A 20,472-nucleotide genomic window follows, 5' to 3' on the forward strand; every position below is an offset into this window, starting at 1 on the left:
GATTGACATGATATCTTCGTGAAAAATACCCTAAAACACTAAAACACATAGGAAAAAAGTCTAGCTACTAGTAACTTCTGACTTCTGGATGTCCTTTTCTTAAGCCTTCCAAGCCGACATAGTATAAAAAATAGAATGAAATGAGTTATAAACAATGCTAATCAATTTAATAGTCAATGATGTTTTTTTAAAAATAAAATAAAATAAAAATTCTCTCTTCGATCTCAAATATAATTAATTTTAATATATATTAATTAAATTATATTAAGTATAACAATCTTAAGGATTTTTTTTTCTTATCTTTAAATTAAGATATTGCAATTTTTGTTTTGTTTTTATATTCTAGAGCGCATAGTATAAACTAATGATAGTTAATTGATACTCCGACTGCATAGTGAAAAGGAGAGAAGTGGGAGGGAAAAGAAGGAAGCAGCGAGTAGCGAAAGAGTGTGTGGAATCAGTCAGGTCCCGTTCTCTTCCTCCTCTGCCAAAGATGAGTACCATGAAATTTTGCCGCGAATGGTTCGATTCTCATCTTTTCATCTTCCATTATACCCCTTTCTTATCTTTCATAAATTAACTAATAACTTGGCTTTCTTCAATTCACAGTAACAACATTCTATACCCTAAGGAAGACAGAGAAGCTAAGATTCTTCTCTATGCTTGCCGCAATTGCGATCACCAGGTTCTTTATTTCTTCTGCCTTTTCCAATTAGGATGTTGTTGTTTTTTGTTTTTGTTTTGAAATTGGTGTTGAGAGGGACTGTTTTTCTTGTTCTAATGTGATAAACTTATATGTCATAAGTTTGTTTGACTAGTTGTTTATTTGTTGAGATGTTGTTGTTGTTGTTGTTCAGGAGAATGCTGATAACTTCTGTGTGTATAGAAATGAGATTCATCACTCTGTTGGAGAGCGCACTCAAGTCTTGCAGGATGTTGCTGCAGATCCAACTCTTCCTCGTACCAAGGCTGTTCGTTGCGTTCAGTGTAACCACGGCGAAGCTGTGTTTTTCCAGGTAAAACCACTGCCCTATAACGCTATCACATAGTAGAATTTCAACAAATTGCTATTGTTCTATGATAAGCTATTTAGTACTATGTGTTGTCAAATAGTTAAGAAAGATCCCGAGATTTATAATTTGGCTAGAAGCTTGGTCCTGGATAGAACATTATGGTGAAAGTTGATCCTTGTAGCGACCCCACTTAGTGGGATAAGGCTTCGTTGTTGTTGCTGTCGTCGTTGTCAAGTAGTGGTTATAGCACTGTGGCATAGTGGAGTAAGTTTGAACAAATCGCTATTATACAAACTACTTTTCTTTCTTTAATAAACAACATACTTGTGATAAAAGCTGGTAAACAGCTTTAGGTCTGGGATTAAAGGCTATGGATGTAACCGCTCCAGTTTGTCCCTGCAAAACTGATATTGGCAAGCTACTGTGTAAACCAAATAGTCATATATAAAATGCCAAACAAATTCCAGATAGAAGGGAGAGAAGATACAAAAAAATTGCTAACTTCGTCACAGAAAGCTTACAACTCAAATAACACAGCCGTTTGATGAGGACGCAACTAACGCGTTGTTTGAACTCACAGCAAACTACACGGAGTTTCCATTGACCAAATTTTTACAAGTCGATCATCTGAACCAGTAATAAGATATCTTCCTGACCGATCAGATGTAGCTGTAGTATAAAATTAGACTCAGTTGCATGACATTATTAAACAACCCAACTCCAAAACCACAGAAAAATTCATGAAAAACAGCAAGGGAAATAGTACTCACTGTAAGACCCACACAGCATGAATTTAAGTCATTTTGGAAAGGTAGAGTAATTGATTTTAGTTAACTTAAAATATCCTAAATAGTTTAAAGGAGGGAGGAGCTTCTCTTGTCCTGTTAATTCAGGGCATTTATGTTCATTTTACGATTGCGTGACATCATGTTTAACCAGCTGTAAGGAGTATTTGAAGTAGATGGCTGACCCTTTGCCGCCAAACTTCCGTGTCATAGGATTGTACTTGTGGCTTCTCTTTTCCTGTTCTGCTCTGGGTATTTTGAGTGAGAAGTTTCAATTTCTGGTATCAGGGACTAGAAACGGGCACCTTTGGTAGAAGGCATGTGTTGTGAACTGTATAGGGTTATAAAGTGCCACAACTCATGACAATTGCATAGATGCTAGAAGGCGCGTGAGTTGTTGTATAAGCTCGTACAAGTTTGAAAACCTTTATATATTGTCTTTATCTTGTTTTAATGCAACAAAATTCATTAGCTGGTGTATCTCCCTGCCACCTCAACTCAAGTTTTAAATGAAAATAAAGTTTGAAGAAGTGTGAAAATTGTTCCGCTTTTGCATGTCAGGAAGCTGTGGTCTCCATCAATGTAGTGTTCATGGTTCTAGGCAAATTGTTGCAACGGATAAAATTATGCTATTTTCCTTTTAATCTCAAAATATTATTGACATGCTATAGTGTCATGATTTGTTCTGTTATTCTATTATACTCTAGTCTTTCCTCAGAATAAGAAACAAAAGGAGATCTTGTTTTGCTAAATGGCAAATATTTTGGACCTTTGGTGTCATGTAAATTACTTCATTTTCTTGTTCAAATGACAAATTAGTTCTTCACCAAAAAAAAAGGCAAATGAGTTCCCTAACAGAACACTGAACACTGGCCAAGGCCCGTGTTCCTTATTGATATTTCGATACTCTAATCTTTATAGACTGTAAATTACACTTTTGAACGCATTTTTGGCAAATGTATAACACCGTCTTGATCAGAAACCTTATTTTGAGTACTTATGGATCATCTGATATTTTAAAATGTATGCAGGCAACTGCCAGAGGGGAGGAAGGAATGACTCTTTTCTTCGTTTGCTGCAACCCAAACTGTGGACACCGTTGGAGAGACTGAGATCTGTGGCTTCACAAATCAAGGTTTAACTGTTAGGGAAATCTAACATATTTTGTAGTTATATGAAAACCTGGCATGTGTACTACCTTATTTTAACTGTAGTTGTTGACACTGAATTCTTGTTGGTTTGTTAAAAGGAAAGGGAGGGGGTGGAGAAAATCAAGAATCAAAATGCCATTGTCATTTTCTTGTTGCTTTTGAGATAGATATTTGCTTAAAGGTTTCATATTAAAATGTTTAATGGCAAAAAAGTTTTTCTTTATCCTTGACAAAATGTCATTGCTCTTTTTTTTCATTCAAATTCTACAAGATTTTGGGCATGTTTGTTTTTTCCTTAAAAAGATAGATTTTTTTTTTGTATTTTTAAAAATGGATTTTATAAAACTGTTTTTCAAATATTATAAATTTTTTTATATTCGTTTGTTTTTTTAAATTAAAAACTAATTTTGATTTTATATAACATAAACCTACATTATTAAAGATCAAAATACAATAGAAATTATAATTTTTTAGAAAAGTTATATTTCAAATACTATGTTTATGAAAAGCTATTTGAAATACTTTCAAAATTAAGTGATTTTTTGAAATTTTGATATCTCAGAAAAGTTTCAATAAGACAATGAAATATTTAAAATAATATTTTAAGAATAACTATTCAAATCGGATTTTTATTTGGAGTTTTTATAAAAAAAATTATAATTTTTTTTATATAAAATTATGTAATATTATAAAAATCATTAAAAAAAAAGTAAAATGACATGTGACGTCATCAGATTATGGACTAAACACACATTGATTTTGAAGAGATACAAAGTGATTTACAAGACACTGTCAAGTTCTAGAATGCTCTTAGACAACAATTTTGATGAACGTTTATGCTAAAGCTTCTGATTGTGATTCTGATTGAAGAGCTCCGAAGGATTGTTAAGCCTTCAAGATTCTGCGCTCTCAAGTTCTGAAGACTCTGAAGAACAAGATCTAAAGACTCTGAAGACCAGGTTCTGAAGAACTGTGTCAAGACTCTGAAGACCGAGGTTCTGAAGATTCTCTCAACTAGTCTCTTAATCCTTCTAAGCATGCTTCAACATCATTTATTCAGAAGCCTCTGAAGATTAAAAGATAAGATCAAAATGTTTTTGCATCAGAAAAGTAGTACAAAATCACTCTTCCCCCTACTACGCTGATTTTGTGGGTTAAGGACAGTACTATTATACCATTTTGTCTCCTATATGCAAACATTTATACAAGGAGACAACTGCATTCTTGATATTCCAATTCTACCTTTCAACGGATCTTTTCACTGCCTATATAAAGGAGACTTGAAAGATTGAACAAGTTGCTCATGCTTATTCGCTACTAATTCATACGAACATTCACAACGCTTTTGCTAAAGTATACATTTTCCGTGTATAGTTTTTGTAAACACACATAGAGCTTTTGTTCGTTATTGTGTGAATATTTCATTGTACTAAACTTGTGTTAATATGCTTTCTTAGAAGCAATCCTATAAACAATGTCTTGTAAATCTGATTTGTTTGAGTGTATTCCTTGAGTGACTAGGTTTTAGTCAGATAGACTGAAGAAGACAAAGACGGTTTGTCTTTGTGGTGTCTATAATCAGATTTGGTTATAGTGGATTAAGTCCTTGCTGAGAAGGCAAAATCACCTTGGCGGGTGGACTGAAGGTAGCTTTGGTAACAGGGAACCAGGATAAAAATAACTGTGTTATTTTTCTTGTTCGTATTATTGTTTGATTGTGCTGGTTTTCAAAAAACTTTCATTTTTAGAAATCCAATTCAAACCCCCATTTCTTGTGTTTCTTACCACATTCAAGACGAGTTTCTTGCACCATGGATTAATACTGATGGAATGGTAAAATACGATTGTATTAAGTTGAAAAGTGATGAAGATTTGAAGGTTATGCGGAGAAATATCACCGTAGGCTAAGTAAGGAACCAATCGAGTTTGATGCGATAATTTCTAGATCTATCAACGACATAATCACGATGTTTAGGTTTTATTAATTATTATTGTTTTGTTAAGTTATGCAATCGTCTATCTAAAGTTATGTTAATCGTCATGTGTTATGCTAGTTATCAAATGCTAAGTTATGTTCATCATGCAATAATGGAAGTGACAAAATATTATCTAATAAATTGTGCGGTGCAAATGTCTGAGTAATAATACACATAATATAAAAATAATATAAAAATGATAATAAGGTCTAAATAGGTCCCCATGAGTTAAGTGTGCTGCCTGCGATGCCAAAGTATAAACCTAACCTCTTGGATTTATCAAACCCATGAGGTTATCCATAATGTCTGTTATCATCTATAGACGCTGAGCATCATCCGCACCACGTGGCGGTGGAAGAGGCGACACATCATCAGAAGGCCCCCAACATGAGAAAGTCCAACATTATCTTCATGCTACCTAGGTGGGTGATGCGAGGGTGTGATACAGTAAGGTACCACTCCAAATATCCATTAACACAACGCATGAAACTGAACTTCCATTACACGATCTCTATTGGCATGGGTAGAGACTATAACGTGACTAACAAACCATTTATCAATGTCATCATATGGAATAATAAATACTGGTTATGGGATGCCATGGACATATCCAACCCGTCGCATACATCAACAAGTAAGTGTCTAGCTACTAAGGTCTTTCATCGTCTATAGTCAACACATCAATCATCTTTCTGTATTCCACACCACCTCCTTAGCGTGCACGTATGGACTTCCATCTTTTGGCATGTGTGGAGCCAGAAGTGGTAGGAAGAACCTACTGCTCACAAATGGAGGGCAAATGCTCATATATCCAACACTGTACAAGATCATATATATATAAGACTTATCCACTAAAATAGTACATCTTACAAGATGTAACATGTATACCCTAACGGCTGGCTTATACATAGATTGACGCAATAGGCCGTCATACCTATCCCGGAGCCAAGATAGGCAAAAGTGATCGCCCTTGTTAAACCTAAACTCTTTTATCACCTGCTCCTCAGTAACTCCCAAATCTTGTACAACAGTAATACATGCAAGTTACTGGTTAATAAAATGAGCGGTGAAGAAACTACCTGCTAGGGAAAGAGGGAATAGAGAGGAAACACCATCCAAGGTAATCGTCATCTCACCGAATAGAAGATGGAATAAAGATGTCTCCTTATGTCATCGCTCAAAAAAGGCTATTAATGCTGATTGTCGAGCATCGTCAGCGAATAATAAACTAGTGGGTACTGTCGCACCTCGAAAAAATGAGAATACGACCTAGCGAAGCGCAAACGCACGCTCGCATGATGAACTGAACAAAGTCGCCACCGAACTTTATTTATTCCTATAAAGGAAAGGGGAAATATCGATAAAACCCAAGAAAGAACGACGATGATTATGGTCGTCGCAACCAAATCAGGGTTCGAGAGTCGATTACGCAAGGGGAAAGTATTAACACCCCTCACGTCCGTTGTACTCAACGGGAATCATTAGGTTAATTGTGCGCGTTAGTGTTAGCTTGAAATGTTAGGCTTCTCAAGTTATTATGAGGGAAAGAATAATAGTATCAAAAGAAAAGAGAAGATGTTTTTGGATTTTTGCAACGAAGAGGACTAAACCTAAGTTTTTTATTAATGAGCCTGACAAGATTTACAAATCCTGCTCCTACGTATCTCCGGGTGCAATAGAGAACTCAAGGCTTACATAGTTCTAGGTAGAAAATATTTGTTTGTTGGTCAATTTTAACAAAAGCTATATTGTATTAATCGACGAAAAACATTGATTTACCCAAAACAGATGAGGAGTGGACGTATACCACACATCGAATGGATTTACAAATCAACATTCGGAAAAATATCATTTATCTCCAATCAACAATTATGGATGAAGTATTATTTCACATCATCTTAAGACAAGATGTCTTTCGTTTTTGAAAAGGTTTTTCGGATCAATCGCACGACGGCGAGAAAAAAGAGTTTGATTGGTTGAATGTATTTTTGGGCTTGAAAGACGAGTATTTATGACTTGCAAGCTCTTACAACTTGGGTCTAATACTCGAGACTACGTCTGGACCTTTCACCTAGGTAACCTTTTTCTTCCAATTTTTATTTATGAAAATGGTTTGAATATTTACAAGTGCTTTTAGAGGGAAGACGAATACATAGGGCTTACAAGCTCTTACAACTTGGGCCTAATATTCGGGAGTACGACTGAATATTCCATCTAGGGTAATCTTTTTCTTCAAATTTTATTGAGAAAAAGATTTGAATATTAGAGCATTTTGAAGAGAAGACGAATACATAGGGCTTGGAAGCTCTTACAACTTGGGCTTAATATTCGGGATTACGACTGAATATTCCATCCAGAGTAATCTTTTTCTTCAGATTTTATTTAAGAAAATAGTTTGAAATTAAATTAAAAGTGATTAATGTACAAAGGTTTGAAATTATTGTAATTTGAGTTGGTATTGCTTAAAAGATCATTGTAAGAAGGCCCAAGAGTAAGCCACGAGACCGAAATAAACCGAACTCACTGTAAGAAGGCTCAAAAGTAAGCCACGGGACCGGAAACCAACTGAAATCAAAAGCAAACTGAATATAGCTCTAAGCTAACTTAAAGTAGACTCATGTATGAATTACTTTATAAGAAGTCGAACAAAACTCTATGCGTTCAAGCGGCTTTCGAAAGTTAAATTGAATTTTAACTCCGAAATCGCAACACAATGAAATAAAAACAACAGTACTCAAGCACGTTATTATTATTACAATAGTGTCACAAAAATAAATATAATGACTAAGAGTATATATATAATTAAAATAAACAAATCCAAAAATAAATATCCATTTACACAAAATGACTAAGAGTATGTATATATAAAATTAAAAAAAGAAAATTCAAAATATATATATATATATATATATATATATATATATATATATATATATATATATATATATATATAAAATAACAGTATGAATATATGTATATATAATAAAAGACAAACTAAGGTAAAACATATACATAAAAGTTGAAAATAAGAAATGTATATATTTATATAAACGAAAACTGTAAAAGAAGATAGACAATGTATATATATATAAATCTGAGACTAATAGCATATATATTATAAAGTAAAAAAACAAACAAAAGTAATATACAATCTTTTAAAAAAATAGCAAATAGAAGTGATATATAGCATCTAAAGTGAAAATTAAAAGAAGAAGTAAAGGTGGTTGTGTAGTGTGTAGGAAATCTTATGGGAGGGAGAGTATATGCATGAAAGATAAAAAAATGAGAAGATAGATTTCATGTGTTATGGTAGTTGCAAAAAAGAAGTTGTCTGCTTGATTACTAAGGGAAAAATCTAGATGATGTTGAAAAATAGGGTTTGTCACGGTGAGGTGGTGGACGACTAATGGATTTTTTATGAGTATTTCATTTTCATTTTTCTTTTTACTAACTTAGAGAGGGCAAATGAAAAGAGGGAGGCGCCGCTTGATGTATTGGATTGGTCTTGTTTTCTTTTTCCACAAACTTAGGTGATGTCGTATATATATTAAGTACGTAGGATTTTAATATTTCAATATTCCGCAAATACTCCTTTAAACTATTATTTAGTGACAACATGAATTAAAACTAATTAACCAAATAAATTTCAAACAAAATTGAATAATAAAAAAAATCATATTTATTTTTTATGAACATGTTGACAAAAAGATAAAAATATACGGACTCAAAATAAATAAAAATCGGGCGTAAAAGTGCTCGAAAAATTAAAATGAATGTACCAAAATGATCAGCGCGAAATAAACTTTCCGGAAACATACAAATTTTGATCAAATTTTGAAATAAAAAATAACCGGTTAAAATGCTCAGACTGATCAAAATGCGACCAGAAAAATAACTGAAAAATAAAATGAGCACGCTAGGTTGAACTACGTGAACCGTAGATTAATAAAACTGACGATTGCATGCTCGATTTTGAAATTTTTCGTCTGCTAATTTCAGAACATTTGAGAATCAGTTTGACTGATCTGTCTGTAGATTCGAAAAAATTATTTTGGTAGACATTTTAGGCATTGTGCAATATGAAATGCATGTTAGGATGTGTAAATGATGCAAAAGTCAAAATGACTGTATTGATTAATTGAATGAGGGACAAAATTGGGGTATGACAAGTACCATCAGGGCATCTAAGAAATTCTTCAGCTTGTCCCCATGGGTGGATAGCTTTAGCGATAGTTGGTCCTGTAACAAACTAAGTAAAAATCATCAGTTATTTTCAACGTAGCAATAACATATTCATACCTCTCTCTGTCATAATTTGAATGCCACATGATTGACATATCCAGTGAGCACGGAACAGTCATTGGCCTCTCTAGAAAACCCTTTATACATGTCTATAGATAATTTTGTCGAAGTTGGAGCAGTAACCTTTATCTCAACGGGAGAAGGAACCTCCATATCACCCGTAGCATGCGCCTTAGTAGCCGTCTACGGAGTAACCTCTGTAGTAGTCGGAACCTCCATCTTAAAATGATGGGGCACCTCTGTCTCTGCCACCATGTACATGTCATCCTCAACTGCTTCCTGGAGATCCTCAGCATTTGGCACATCATTAGGATCGCTGGCCCATCTAACTACATGTTTAGATCCTCTACATCGGATACCGCGGGGTGCACAAAATTGTTCGACCGTCATCCGCCTCATGTGAGAACCGGTCAGGGCTACTCTCCCCACTTGAATATGCGAATCCTCAATATCATCTCCCCTTGCACGAGTCCTCGCTGCAGTAGCTTCAACTCTGTCACGCTGCTTAGAAGCAATTGTGTCCCTTAATGAAAAAAAAGAATAATTTTTAAACTACTATATTTTTAAAAAATTCGGAAGACTTCAAGCTTTTCCCGGAGTTTTCGAAATATCTTGAACAACATATGCATTTTTATCAATTTTTCAAAATATCTGGTAGAAAGTATGCATTTTTACCAATTATTTTAAAATATTCGATAAAAATGCATGAAAAACAAGAGTTTTTACCGGATATTTAAAAATACAGTAAACATAAATGATTTTATTTAAAAAAAAATCCAATATAAACAAAAATTCGATAAAAATTGATAGTTACTACTCATAAATTTGATAGTTTGGCTAAAGATTTAGATATTGATGAGAGCTTTTCAAAATCCTCAAAATCTGAGGGGTGAGAGATCAAATTTTGGAGGTGGTAGATAAATTCTTAAATTCAACCCTAAAATCTTCATGACCCATTTGTGAAAATATATATTTTTTTCTTTTTATTTAGGGTTGATATAATTTTTTTTAATCCTTTGGTCTCAATAGGATTTGGACCCTACCTTTGCTATTCAAGAGGGTACCTCAACCATCAAGCTACATTAACTATTTGTGTAAGGGGTTGCAATAAATATATATATATATTATGTTATTGGTTTTCAATATTAAAAAAATATTAACAAATTTATTTTTGAAAATAAATTACATTACTTATTTGATATTTATTGAAATAAATTAGTTTTGTAATGTGTTATAATGTTTTTGTCATATATCCATCGATATTTTTTAAGGAAATTTTGCTATTGATATTTTTCCTTAAAAAATATCGATGGATATATGACTAAATAATTCTGCAGATTTCATGCGAATTTCAACTTTAGAGATTAAAATCAAATGAAATTTAATATTTAAGGATTTTATCCAAAAAAAGATACTAGAGCGAAAAATAAAAACACGCCAACTTACATAGATCAAAAGACTATTTAAGCCTTAATTAAAATAGTACTCCTATTTACTATACAACTTTACAGAAACACAAACTTTATATAAATATGAAGGGACAACTCTTTAATGCTTAGTGACAAAGTTACCAGCCTACTCCATCAACCATTGAATATTAAATACCATTATACTATTCGGACGGGTCAGGGTACCCACGATTCAGACTTTGTTACCCGGTTCGTCCATTTAAATCCTGTTTAACCTGTCATAAACACTCATTAGACTTGTTGGATCGTTTGGACCCGCCCAATTCCAATTTTTTCACTAATAGATAAATTACTTTTTATGACAACGACTCCACCTCACATATTGAAAAACTGAGGTAAAATTACTAGACGCACCTTATTTTTAAAATTAAAATACAATATATTCTGTAGGTTATTTTGAAAATCGAGGGATAAACTTATTCAGTGTACATACTTCGAATTCCAACAACTTCATATTATGCTTTGACAAGTTCATGTTTTCTTCCTTACCATATGAGACCCTGTGCTTTGGTAAGACCCTTGTCATGTTAGTCCATGTGCTTTGACAAATTCCTGTTTTTCTCCCTTACCATATGAGACCCTGTGTTTTGGTAAGATCCTTGTCATGTTAGTCCATGTGCTTTAACAAGTTTTTGCTTTCATCCCTTACCATGTGAGACCCTGTGCTTTGGTAAGATCCTTGTCATGTCAGTCCATGTGCTTTGACAAGTTCCCGCTTTTCTCCCTTACCATATGAGACCTTGTGCTCTGGTAAGACCCATGTCATGTTAGTTCCTGTGCTTTGACAAGTTCCTATTTTTCTCCCTTACCATATGAGACCATATGCTTTGGTAAGACCCTTGTCATGTTAGACATTGCACCTTGACATGTTCCTGCTTCCTTACTTACCATATCAGTCCTAGTGCTTTGGTAAGCCTTTTTCTTTCGGGTTTAAACATCACCTATAATCATCTCCTTTTCATTCTTTGTCATCCGAACTACGGAGCTCTGACTTCCTTATTCAACTATGGGGATACATAGGCACGAGGATGCAAATCCTTGGCGAGCACCCTTCTCCATTTTTCCTTCCTTTCCCATTTTTTTCTCTGGTTCCACGAACTATGAGGCTTTGACTTTCTCATTACACCATGAGAATACGTAGGCATGACGGCCACAATCCTCCTCGAGCACTCTACCCCTAACCCCTTTTCTGTTTTGTAGGGACATGAAGATTGTAATACCCATCCAAGCAAGAGCATTCAAAACGGTTTCCATGGAGTACCATGGATGTGAGGGGTGCTAATACCTTCCCCTTGCATATCCGACTTCCTTACCCATTTCTCTATTTTCCCTTGGGTTTTATTGATATTTTCCCTTCCCTTTTTTGGGATAAATAAAGTTCGGTGGCGACTCTGCTGTATTTCGAGCGTGCGATGCGTTCGGACATATTTCGCGTAGCTTCAGCTGGCGACTCTGCTGGGGGTTGCAACCTTGTTGCTAGAAGGAGTCAAGCCTAGTTTTGTTTGTTCCGTGTTTGCTTGGGTGTTAACTTTCTTGTTTTCCTTCTTTTAGATTTTATGTTGTTTATTGCATACTTTATTGCTTTAGATTTTTCTTTTTGCTAACCATGTTCTGGATATTATTGTGGTACTCTATGTGGGTTGGGGATAATGTTCCATGAGAGAAGCTCTATACCCGAGCTCGAGCATAAATATAGGATAATATTGTGACTATAGTCGTGGAGACCTACTTGGAGTTAGTCATCGTATATGGTTGACATGAGACATCACACCTTGAGTATATCCTTTTGAGAGCATCATTGTCCGACGAGTCATTCATTTCAGGAAATGTTTTCTCAATGGGGATCCATGACTCTAGGGACCTTTTTAGGGTTACCTTTGAAGATTAGTTCACACCTATGAGTGGGATATTGGATTCTTTTGCAGGAAACCAAACCCCTGCATAGCTTTATTCTCGTGTAACGTCAGACTTTTGAACTTGTGCAGAGTAGTATTTACCGTTTATCCAGAACATGTGGCACTTGTGAATCCATGATGCTTGCATTATCATTACATCAGATTTAAATTATTTTTTAGCATGTGCATTTCAGGATACCATCAGTTTTTCACTTGAGGTAGTTCATTTAGTTATGGAGAAATTTTATCGAAGGAATACATATCAGTACAAACTCAGAGAGTCCAAGTTTGATGAGCTTAAGAAGCTTGGTTCCTTGTTGATTGGTGAGCAGAAATATGTCTTCAAGAGGGCCTATGGTAATCTGTTGGGTGTCCTGATGACCAAGGTAGATCCGAGATTGATCCTTACTTTTGCCCAGTTCTATGATCCCACGCTGCATTGTTTCACGTTCCATGATTTTCTCCTAGCTCATACTCTAGAGGAGTTTCCTCATATTGTCCATACCCCAGTTAGAAATCTGGTTCCTTACATGGGCTCTGTTGGATTTCCAAAGGTTGCTTTGGTTGCTCAAGCTCTCCATCTCGAGAAGAATCTGGTTTAATCTAATCTTCGTGCAAAGGGAAACGTCAGAGGTTTTACTTCAAAGTTCCTTTTTGATAAGGCCAATTTATTTGCTAGTAGTGGAAGTTGGGATGCCTTCTCTACTATTCATGTTCTCCTTATTTATGGGTTGGTACTCTTTCCAAACATTGAGGGGTTCATCGACAAAACCGTTGTTACTATTTTCATCTCCAGAAATCTGGTGTGTACTCTCTTAGTTGATGTGTTCTTTTCTTTCCATTGGAGAAACCATAAAAGAGGTGGGACGATCAATTGTTGCATTCCTCTACTTTACAAGTGGATTTTGACTCACTTGTCAAGAAGATGACCTTGTGCATACAATTTTGGATCTTTGAAGTGGTCTCAGAGTTGATGTCTTTGGATGCTGAGGATGTTGTTTGGTATGGTCGTGACTAAGATGGGTTGGAGCCTATTTACAGTTGTGAGGATTTCCAAAATGTTCCTCTTGTTAGTGCTAGAGCTGGAGTCATCAATTACAACCATGTTCTTTAACTTCGTCAATTGGTTTATCAGTTGAAGGAAAAGCCCGAGGATACACAGTTAGAGGAGTTTCTTATAGCCGAAGGGGTTAAGGATGCATATATGATGAAGAAAATACACCGTGCTTGGGGAAAAGTTCACTGTATAGGGAAGAAGGAATTGGAAAAACAGAATTATATCATTGTAGAATCATATACAGAGTGGATAAGAGCTAGAGCTGGGAGTATCAAGCTCCCATATCCATGGGAACCTTCCATGAGTTTTAAGGCATCCAAGCCTTTTGTTGTTGTTATTCCCGAGGAGAATGTTCTTAAGGAGACTATCAAGAGCTTAGAGGAAGAGAATGCTAATCTACGATCTAATCTTGGTAGGCTTATGAGGGATAAGGAATATTTGGAGCTTAACCTCAACCAGAAGAGAATCATGGCATCCCAAGCATTGTAGGAAGCCCAAGAAGAGCAGTTCAAAAGGAGGAAAGTAGGTGACGCTTTGAATGAGACTATTGACATTTTGTTCCTCAAGAAGAAACAACTCGTTGACGCCCATTACCAAGCCTGCAAGAGGGAGATCCATTTCCAAGACCAACTTAAAAGGTTTTGAGAACAGTTGGAGGGTTGCAAGAAGGAGGTGAAGGAAGATAAGATCTGTACTAAGAAGTTAGAAGTTTCTCTATCTTAGTTCGAGACAGAACTTGACTAGCGGTTTGAGGAGATTCGAGAGTTGAAGGATCTAGCACAATAGAACCGAGAAGGGAATGATCAACTTCACCAAGAGGCCACGTATTGGGAAAGGAACATTCATCATCTGTAAGTTCTTTTGGATCAGAAGGAAACTGTATTGCAAAAGTTATTGGAGAAATCTAGTCGTATCCCATAGCCTTCTTTATCCAGTGCTCAATGCGCAGACTCCTGAGTTGTATTAATTGGCGTTTTTCAGCTATTTGAATGAAAAAAGACTCATGGTTCTATTTTGTTTTATTTACTGCAATTGAATGACTATCTGACAACTGATGGTTTCATTGAAATTAAAATTTTGCATACATCTCATTCATTCATTCATACTTACATTTTTATCCATAAAACCAAAAATACAAAATACTTATATCCATATTCATCCTCTTTAGAAAGACGACGACTCACTGGTACTTCACCAGAGCCAGCAAACAGAGAATCATGTGTGATGTTGAACAAGAGAATGCTGCAACAAGGGAGACTCTAACTCAACTCCAAGGACAGATGGGTATCATTCTGGAACATCTGTAGACTCAGAGGGACAACACTGCTGTTTACAGTCAAGCTGATGCTACTATGGTGACTTCTATTGCTGACGCAACTCTCGTTGTAATGGATCCTATTAACCATGTTGTTCAACCTGATGCTGTTAGCCAACCTCTCCCTCAAAATTTCAAAGTACCTGGTCTACCCAAGTACAAAGGCTTGAGTTGTCTGCGCAGTCACATTACCATGTACTGCAAAAAGATGGCCTCCTATATTGACAATGATGAGTTGTTAGTCCATTTCTTCCAAGACAACCTGTCTGGGGCATCTTTGGATTGATATATGAATCTAGAGTTAGGCAAGATAAGGTCTTGGAAGGATTTTTCTGACGTCTTTTTAAATCAGTACAAGTACAATATGGACATGGCTCATACCAGATTACAACTTCAGAACCAGGCACATCGGTCTAATGAAACTTTTAAAGAGTATGCACAAAGGTGGCGTGAAATGGCTTCGAGGGTTAGACCGACCTTGAAAAATACCGAGTTAGTGGACATCTTCATGGGAACTCTCAAAGTTTATACTATGAAAAGATGGTTGGGAGTTCATCTTCCAACTTTGCTGATCTAGTCATAACCGGGGAAAGGATTGAAAGTGGTCTCAAAACAGGGAAGGTTGCCGGTGGTGGTAACCAACAGTCTGCAGTTAGAATACCTTCTAGTGGATATACCAAGAAGAAAGAAGGAGAAATGAATTCCATAATAACAAGTGTTTCGTAGTATCAAACTCCCATGGCTCATCCACCATACTATCCATATCCATATGTGGCGGCAACCCAGTTCCAACAACCTTTTCAGTATCAACCACAATATCAACAACCTCCTCATGCACAACAACCATAACAACAACAACCTCGAGGACAAGCTCCTCAAAGGAAGAACACAAACAATAGAGGCCTAAATCAGAATTGTCGTGGGAATCAGGGGCAGAATCAGAATCAGAGGCGTCCTCAATATACCAGAATTCTGGTACCATACTCTGAGTTATTCCCTTATCTTGTGCATGTGGGAATGATTGTTCCTCGGGCTATTCCATAAGCAATATACCAGTTTGGTCCACACCACAACCCCAATGTATCATGTGCCTTCCATGCAGGTTATATTGGGCATACAGTCGAGGATTATTATGTGTTCAAAAATAGAGTACAAGAGCTTATTGATCAAAATATTTTATCCTTCACCGAAGAAAATCCGAATGTGAAGGATAATCCTTTTCCTAATCATGATAATCAAATGATGAATGCAATTCTTGAAGAGGATAATACATAAGTGGTCCGTTTGGTAGATGCTGTGAAGACTCTGTGGTTGAATATTTCGATGAGCATGCAGAAGCACGGTATGCTGGAAGGTGTTCATGATGATTGTGAGGTGTGCAAGACTGAGCCAAAAATATGTGAAGAACTCCAGGATTGCGTCCAAGAATTGAATCAAGGTGTCTTGCAGTTTTTAAGGGATAGAACCTTGGGGGAATTTTCTGTTATCAAGCCAATTAAGATTGTTTATCGCAAGAAACAAATAGAAGCTCCGATGAAGAAAGTACAACCCATTGTATTTCATGCGCCCTCACCTTTTCCTTATCAAAATTCTAAGGTTTTGCCTTGTAAGTATAATGCAAGTGTTTAAGTTAGGGGTGAAGAAGTTCAATTTCCAAATGCAGAGATTGTCAATATATTAAGTCCAAGGGAGATGACCCACAGTGGTTGCATGTTCACACCGAAATATACTCCCATGATTGTTCCAACGCCAGTAACATTTCCTACTCCTTATCCTCATGGAAGGGCATTTGTTTGTGTCCCCACTACTCCAGTTGGGGAACCTATTTCTTCCATGTCAAAAGGTACTTCTGGTAATTCAACAGAAGCAACAACTTCTAGAGGGACGGAAGTGATTAATGAAAAAGAGCAGACTGAGAAATCATCACTGCAGAAGAAGGGAAGGAATTCTTAAGGTTGATTAAAAGAAGTGATTTCAAGATTGTCAACTTGCTGGGTCAAACTCCATCCAAAATCTCAATCTTATCATTATTGCTCAGTTCTGAAGCTCATCGCAAAGCTCTTTTGAAAGTTCTCAACACAGCCTATGTGATTGTTAGCTGACCAATTTTGGCTAAGGGAGAAGGCCAATTTCGACTAGGGGACCTGTCGAAGCCTCTTCGACAGGATGATGGACGAGTTCGTAGGTCGACACCTGTAAGCCTCGATCGAAGTCGAAGGTTTCGAGCGGTGGAGGAAAACATGGGCACTCAAAGAGATCGGGGGTAGTTATTGGCCAAGATGGGGGAAGTGGATCGATGCGTGGCATCATGAGAGGGTTTTGAAACCTCCAGACGGTTATTTTCAGCTAGTATTTAAGCCAATGTTAGGTGAAATTTTGGTGGTGGTGGAAATTTGAACATTTACAATAGGGGTAAATCTTGAAGTATCAAAGCGTTTATGAGAAAAGAGTCAATCTCCTCACAAAAATGTATTTTGCCTCCACTTTATAATTATAAGTCATTTAATCTTACAAAGTTTACCTTTTGTCTTTCTTGCTTTATCGTTTATGCGTTCACTTTTACCTTATTTATACTACGTTTCTAACTCATCAAGAGTTGCGTCTACATCTTTTAAACCTTTCAAGAACATTTCTTACCAAAAAGTCATACACCCAAACACTAAGTCTAGGACTTTGTTGCCGGTCCTGCAAGTAACCCTCTTATAGGAAGGCTATAGATTTTTGGCGAACCAACAAATTGGCACACCCGGTGGTACCTCGACAATGTTAAGTTGTATGCGATTGCGTAGTGGAAAAATGACATCTCCTAGACCCCACGAGGAAACATCTTCGACGGGAGACACAACGACACCCAGGCCGCCGACACCGGCTCTAGTGTGGCATTGACGGTTTCGAAAGCGTTTGTAGGACCAATTCTGACGTCGTGTCAACCACAAACGCCGTCACCGACAACCATGGGAACTATGGGGCAACATATACCCAGTTTCACATTTCCCATGCACAGAACGTTAGGAATACCGACGAAGTTTATGGCAAATATTCATAATCTCTGTTTTACTTACAACGGTACCTCATCATCGCCATTCCCTCGTTACCAGGGTTTTGGACCTTTGGCAACCCCATTTAGTTGACCCCCAGGTTTCGGATTGACGTCTCAATCAGTCCCAACTTTTATGTCAAGTTCTATCGTCGTTATGAGACAACAGATGGACGAAAGCAACCATGAAATGGTACGCATGCTAACTCAGCAAATGGGTACTATATTGAGGCCATTGATCCAGGATTTGATGCAGAGTTATCAGCAGTTGGCAACCCAAATGACAAGGGTTGAAGATTTTTGGGAGCTCCAAGGGCTCAAGTTCGTCGGAATCCCACGCCTCCTCCTCGACTAGAAACACCAGTTCGACAAGAGGAGATGACAGATGATACTGTCGAACAGGAATATCAGGAATTCAAACACACCCCAAGGGTGGAACGAAGGCCCCCGTGGTACTGGTTAACCGTAACCAGGATCCAGACCAGGTGGTTCGACAAATTCAACACGATGCAACCATGGGGGAACAAAACCTAAAGGCTATCGTCGAACGAATCATAGTGCGAAATGGAGTAAGTCCTTACCTCCAGAGGCCGACGCACTCTTCACCTCTACCAGATGTTATGTTACAGACAGAATTTCCAAGGGGATGTAAAGTCTCTAAATTTACTAAGTTCGTTGGGGATACTGATAAATCCACCGTTGAGCACGTGGCCAGGTACCAGACTGAGGCTGGTGAGATAGCGAACAATGAGGATTTGAAGTTAAAATACTTCCCAAGTTCTCTGACAAAAAACACATTTACATGGTTCACGACGCTACCTCCACAGTCGATCAAAACATGGACACAATTAAAGAGGTTGTTCCATGAACAATTTTACATGGGACAATCAAAGATCAATCTCAAAGAATTAGCTAGCGTTAAGCGAAAGGTTGCTGAATCAATTGATCAATATCTGAACAAGTTTAGACTGCTGAAAGCACGATGCTTTACTCAAGTCCCTGAACACGAGTCGAGATGGAAGTTGGAGGTCTAGATTATTCCATAAGGAAAAATCTGGATACTTAGTATCTAAGAGATATGGCCTAATTGGCCGATCGAGTTCGACGTATCGAATGCCTGAAAGCTGAGAAGTCTAAGGCGGGTTGATATCATAAGAAAGAAAAAGTGTCCTACATCGCGGTCGAGGGAGTTTCTTCCAACAACGAAGATATAGTCGACATGAGTGAGGTTAATGTGGCAGAACTTAAGCCCGGACCTCCGTATGCGTGTAAGGTTTTGAAGCCGTCAAATGGAAAAAACCCCGTCGAACCAGAAAAAACAGAAAATACGTAGCTAAGACTTATACTTTCGACGTGTCTAAGTGCGACGAAATCTTTGATCTATTAATAAAAGATGGTCAGATTATCGTCCCTCATGGTTTAAAAGACCCCCCTTAGAAAAAAAGAAAAAAAGGGGATTCTGTAAATTTCATAATTTCCTTGGTCACAAAACTCACCAATGTGTTCTTTTCAGGGATTTAGTGCAGAAAGCCCTGAAAGAAGGAAGGCTCCAGTTTGGTGAAAGGCAAAAAATGCAGGTGGATTCTGACCCTCTGAAGGTGGAAGAAGCTTTTTATGCAGAGCCTCTTGAGTGCATGATGGTAGAGCCTGTCTGATGGTCTCATTGAGGTTTCTAAAGCAACCTCGTTAGCTGAATCATTCAAAGTAATGATGGTCGAAACTACTGAAGGTTTCGGAAAGGAAGACGACAGAAGGCTCGAGTCGGCCTACCCTCATCCTGGAGAAAGCTTATCAGACTTCCAGGATAAGTGTAAGGGAAATAGGTTAAAAGCTTTGTTATGCCCAAAGTGCAGTACGGTGTTCGAGGAGAAAACCACCGAAAAAATAGAGACCGACAACAAGGTTTTGAAAGAGGAAAAGCCTGTTGTCCTATGATTCGTGTTCGACAGGCATGAAGCACCTCGACGGAACAAAGATTATAGAAGACAATTTTAGCATTTCCGACCAAAGACTTTCATTCCTCCAACTGATGTTCCACGGGAGAAATGGATAGAATCCATCAATCAGAAAGGGGAAAAAAGCCAAAATTGAGGGTGTTAGAGAAAGATACAACATCTCCAGAGAAGAAAAGAGGCTACACAATTTCTCCTAACTACAAGGGAGAGAATCCAATGACTAGGACACAGTGGAGACGCCACAAGCGAAACAAAAAAGATGGGAAAGTCGTTACCACTCCACAGTCGAAGACTCCGAAGACTGCTGGACAAAAGGAACAAATGCCAAAGGCCAGAGGACCAGGAAGAATGGTGGCCAATCAGACAGTGGCCATGACCATCGACTCGACATGAAAGAAAGTAGTGATAGCTACTCAGAATGTGGAATGTTCGTCAAAGATCGAGAGACAGCCACGAAGCGAGGGAAAATCAAAGGAGGAGGTGCCCAAGTATTCTCCCTAACTAGAGGAAGAAGAAC

At 37.2% G+C, this 20,472-nt stretch overlaps 1 protein-coding gene across 1 annotated transcript; it reads left to right on the plus strand.

Moving 5' to 3' along the window:
* Nucleotides 1-351: 351 nt before the first annotated feature.
* On the plus strand, nucleotides 352-3,093 carry LOC127073931 (DNA-directed RNA polymerases II, IV and V subunit 9A). The gene is made up of 4 exons (XM_051015181.1): nucleotides 352-522; nucleotides 610-685; nucleotides 858-1,016; nucleotides 2,830-3,093. The coding sequence occupies exons 1-4, from the start codon at nucleotides 494-496 to the stop codon at nucleotides 2,908-2,910; spliced, it is 345 nt and encodes a 114-aa protein (XP_050871138.1). The 5' UTR covers nucleotides 352-493; the 3' UTR covers nucleotides 2,911-3,093.
* Nucleotides 3,094-20,472: the final 17,379 nt, after the last annotated feature.

Source organism: Lathyrus oleraceus, chromosome 1 (assembly GCF_024323335.1).
Source record: "Lathyrus oleraceus cultivar Zhongwan6 chromosome 1, CAAS_Psat_ZW6_1.0, whole genome shotgun sequence".
NCBI classification, from domain to species: domain Eukaryota; kingdom Viridiplantae; phylum Streptophyta; class Magnoliopsida; order Fabales; family Fabaceae; genus Lathyrus; species Lathyrus oleraceus.